General features: G+C 40.1%; 1 protein-coding gene across 1 annotated transcript; it reads left to right on the top strand.

Moving 5' to 3' along the window:
* Window positions 1-2,917: 2,917 nt before the first annotated feature.
* LOC110321022 (late cornified envelope protein 3B-like) lies at window positions 2,918-3,469 on the top strand. Its single transcript, XM_021197111.1, has one exon. It carries the CDS (start codon window positions 2,966-2,968, stop codon window positions 3,260-3,262), a length of 297 nt encoding a protein of 98 aa, XP_021052770.1. The 5' UTR covers window positions 2,918-2,965; the 3' UTR covers window positions 3,263-3,469.
* Window positions 3,470-4,673: the final 1,204 nt, after the last annotated feature.

Genomic DNA, 4,673 nt, shown 5'->3' with positions numbered 1-4,673 from the left:
CTCTCTCTCTCTCTCTCTCTCTCTCTCTCTCTCTCTCTGAGAGGTCTGTGTATTTCCTCCTCTCCTCTCCTCTCCTCTCCTCTTCTCTTCTCTTCTCTTCTCTTCTCTTCTCTTCTCTTCTCTTCTCTTCTCTTCTCTTCTCTTCGTTCCTTTTCTTATTTTCTTTTACTCCTCAAGGGCTATGATCCCAATTCTCAGTAGTCATCTCTAAACACATGCAAATCAAGGCAACTGAAGTTCAAGTCAGTAGGGTGTGTGTGTGTGTGTGTGTGTGTGTATGTGTGTGTGGTGTATGTGTGGTGTGTGTGTGTGTGTGTGTGTGTGGTGTATGTGGTGTTTGTGTGTGTGTGTGTGTGTGTGTGTGTGGAGGTTGTGTGTGTGTGTTTACATGAGTATATGTGTTGGGGGTGGGTATGTGAATATGTTAATACAAAGGGTCATGAATTTGAAAGAAGCTCATCATGGGGGACAAGAGAGGAGTTGGAAGAGGCCGTGGAAAGGATCCAAATGTAACAAACACTGTTCATATGTATGAAATAATCAAATTAAAAAAAATTATACTGAAACAATTGGACATCTCTATGTTAATCAAAGCGCATTTACTATTATAAATGAAAAGCTATAATAATAAAATATCTATATACATATGATAAATAATATGATAAAATAAAAGAATAAAACTATATAATAAAAGATAATAGGTCAATGCATAAACCATAAAATACAAACTTCTAAAATACAATATAAGACAAGATATTGTGACAATGGTTATATAATTTTATGATGATTTTTTACATATGACAAAAAGATACAGTACAAAAGGAAAATACTAAACTCCATCCACAATTTAAACTTCTGAGGTAATGGTACATGATTAAACATGCCTGTAGTGATTCATGACTAATTTTAGTACTTATGAGTCTGTGACAGAAAGTTGAGTTTGTGGCTACTTTTAGGTACAGTGAGACTGATAAAAAGAACAGTATAACAAGAGACTAAAAAATAAAAAAAAAAAAGAACCAAACCAGGACAAATGGATTTCTATTAAAATAAAACGCTTATACACAGCCCAAGAAACAATAAACAGACAAGAGTATTAGGGTGAGAAAAATCTGTGAATGATACATCTTATAAAGAGTTAATATCATAGTATATTAAGAATTCAAAGATCTCAACAGCAAAGAAAAAAATCCTGATCTTAAAATCAGAGAAACAACCTGAGGAAATATTTCTTAAAAGACATACAAATGGCTTGTAGATGTATGAAAAAAAGGTTTATTATCCTTAATCATCAGAGAAGTACAAATTAAATCTACAATGAAATGTCCCCTCACTCTTGTGAGATTGGATATTACTAAAGATACAAGAAAGAACAAGTATTGCCAAGAATTTTGAAGAAAAAAAAGAGGATATGTAGTGTAAAGGGTCCCAGACATTGTAGAAAATAGTATAGAGGCCCTGAAAAAATTAAAAACTAACTGCTTTGTGACCATCAATGTCACTAAGTCTGTATATACCCAAGGGGAAGGGGAATTCATACACTGAAAAGATATGTACACCCTCATATTTATTGCTGCACCATTTGTGAGATCTATAATAAATAATATGCCAAAATGTGTACTTGTGGACAAATGCATATAGAACACGTGACATATATTCAGCTTTTGGGAAAATAATAAGTATTCCTGTCATTTGAGCCATCAGGAATGAATCTGGAAGAAATCACATTAAATGAAATAAGATCTATTACAGAAAGATCTATTTTTGCATGATGATAGTCATGATTGGATTGTAAAATAAATTGCGCTCAAAGGAGCATGGTGTACAATGAAGGTTGCCAGAGACTGAAGGTGGGGTGAGAAGACGGGGAGATCTTTCTTCCTAGTGATAAAAGTTGTGAGTCTTGCCATCTCCAAGTACCTTCTCTGAAACTGTTCTCAGGTATTTTTCTCTTGTCTTAATCTCTACACTGTATCCCTATAAGGCACTGCCCTTTCTCTACTGTCACCCCCAGAGAACATCTGAAAGTCTTGTCCCATAATTTTTGGTCTGCAGTACATTAGGGGCTTGCCCTCTAAAGGCTTGAGCCTTATGCTTGAGCTCTTCATAATACATCCATGATAACATTGCAATCCCATCATGTATTCAATTTTTGAGCAATGGGCATCCTATATACATCTCCATGTTAATACTCTTAAGTGATCAAAACAGGGTTAGAGCTTGTGAATGAATGTGGAAAGGTGGGACAATGTCTGGGGAAGAACAAAAGGAAGTGATTTTGCAATCATACGTGCTTCCTGGTTTCACCTTAAGGGATCTTTAGGCACGTGCACAGGAAAGCCCTGGAAGCCAGTAACTGGGAAGTGTTTAGCACTGTCACCTCCCCTAGTTGTGAAAACAGCAGCATGCTTGGGTGATGCTTCACCAGCTCTACAGAGAATAAAAAGGCTCCTACTCTGGATTCCTCATCCGCAGCCTGCTCAATCCACAGCCTGCTCAGAAAGCCGCCTATCACCTCTGCATCTGGTAAGTGCATGTCTGGGACCATTTCATCTTCTGGGACTGTGTGGGACAGCATGCCCGCCATATCGGATCTCTTCCTAGAACCCTAGGAAGAGGCCCAGAAGAGGCCATGGTGGGGGCGATAATAGTGAGGGAGGAAGGAGTCTCAGTCAGGGAGCTGAGAGTCCTACAAGCCACAGGACATAAGGATTACCTTTCTAAAAAGTTATTGTTCTGAGTGCATTTACTAGAGATGCTTATGGATCTATCCTATAGTCTTGAAAATGCTTTATTTGGATAGACTTGTGCCTTCATGGTCCTATTTATTTCATAGAGATCTTGGCTTAGGAAGCAGATAGGTCTTGGGAGGCAGGCATTTGATAGACAAAGTCAGTAGACATTCAGCAGAAGCTTCTCCCTATAATGTTTCTATCCTACTCTTCTAGGTCAAGTTCCTGCCGAGATGTCCTGCCAGCAGAGCCAGAAACAGTGCCAGCCTCCTCCCAAATGCCCCTCCCCAAAGTGCTCCCCAAAGTGCCCCCCAAAGAGCACAACCCAGTGTCTGCCTGCAGCCTCTTCCTGCTGTGCTACAAGCCCTGGGGGCTGCAGTGTCCCCAGCTCTGAGGGAGGCTGCTGCCTGAGCCACCACAGGCGCAGGTCCCACAGATGCAGGCGCAGGAGCTCCAGTTCCTGTGACCGTGGCAGTGGTCAGCAGTCTGGGGGATCAGGCTGTGGCCACAGCTCTGGGGGCTGCTGCTAACTTGCATCCTGAGGTTGAGACAAAAGAGTTTGGAGTACTGAGCAGCAGTGCCACGTTGGCTTATTCTTTCTTCAGATATTAGAATCTGTCTTGGGCTATGTGTTCGTGAGCTCTTCTAATGGATTTTCCAAAAGGCTGTTGCTTCTTCTCCTCATGGTTCCATCACTCGTGTCCAACCATGTAGGCAAATAAAATTCTTTCTCAATATCACCAGTGTGTTACTTGTTCCTTGACTTATTCCATACAGGGATGCTCAGTGTTTGTTTGTTTGTTTGTTTTAATCCTTTCTCAGCTTTTGAAGGCCCAAGGTATCCAACATTTGAGATTATTTTAGCTTGGGAGTGAAGAAATAATGCCGTAGATTCTTCTTCTTCTTACAAAGGACTTCTGTGGGAACTTGCAGGATAGAATTGTGCTTGAAAGGGGGCAGAAATGTTATGAGGTTTTTAAAGAGCCTCTTGGGAAAGGGCTGAGTTTTCTTGTGTATTTGAGGGTTAATGCTATTGGATACCAAAATTCCTGGTCTCTGTGTAAGATGGAAGAAAGGATGCAGATGTGGAGAAAGGTCTACAGGGAGGAGATTAAGCCAAGCCACACATAATAGATCCCAGAGGGTGAACTGAGCAACTGGAAAGTTAGTACTGAAGAAATTGGAGTTGAGGGACTTTTTGAAAGCAAACGAAGAATTGTGCGTGTTGAAAATAACTGAGAAAAGAGGATACGGGAAGTATCTCAGTGGCTGCAGATTGTAGACTTCAAGTTCTCTTACAAAATGAAGAGGTAAAATGATGTGGGATTTGCAAAGGGAAATCCCTTTTGGGGTCACCAACTTTGACTTTGGAGTGGAGCAGAGCTTATTTCTACTTGAACTATGGTGATCATTTTCCATGTTAACTGTGTGTGTGTGGCTTCATCTTGATGGTTTGGGGTTTTGAAATATTACAGAAGAACATATGCCCTATGGTTCTTAAACTAACTTCAGAATGGTGTCCTACCTTGCCAATAGTCACAGTCGAAGTTGAGTGTATTTGGAGGCTGAGCGTGGAGAGTCTAGACGAAGAACTAAAATCTGTGTAAAATGATGGGAATTTAATGGAATAAAATATCTCAAATACCTTTGCTTTTTCGTTTTCTCTCAAAGTCAACTGGGTACCTGCTCTGCATTAATATTCTTGGATATATACCTTCTTATGAAGGTAACAAACATATCAAGAGGAAGTTTGAATGTGAGTCCATGCTACCTCTGCTCCATAACTCAAATCCTTCAACTGACTGGGACAGAATGCTCTGAGAAAGTAACCATGGGCATGGGATTCCTTCTGAGTAGGACTGAGGATCTGTAGGATAGGTTTTATGATCTTCATGATGCTCTTGGGAAGTACTCTACAGAGTCTAAATTAAAATGCATCAC

The sequence above is a fragment of the Mus pahari genome, chromosome 4 (genome assembly GCF_900095145.1).
Source record: "Mus pahari chromosome 4, PAHARI_EIJ_v1.1, whole genome shotgun sequence".
In the NCBI taxonomy this organism is placed as follows: domain Eukaryota; kingdom Metazoa; phylum Chordata; class Mammalia; order Rodentia; family Muridae; genus Mus; species Mus pahari.
Note: the sequence above shows the minus strand (reverse complement) of the source record. Positions and strands in the feature narration are given on the sequence as shown.

Coding starts and splice junctions, on each gene's coding strand:
- LOC110321022 (XM_021197111.1), top strand. CDS start 2,966: ATGTCCTGCCAGCAGAGCCAGAAACAGTGCCAGCCTCCTCCCAAATGC.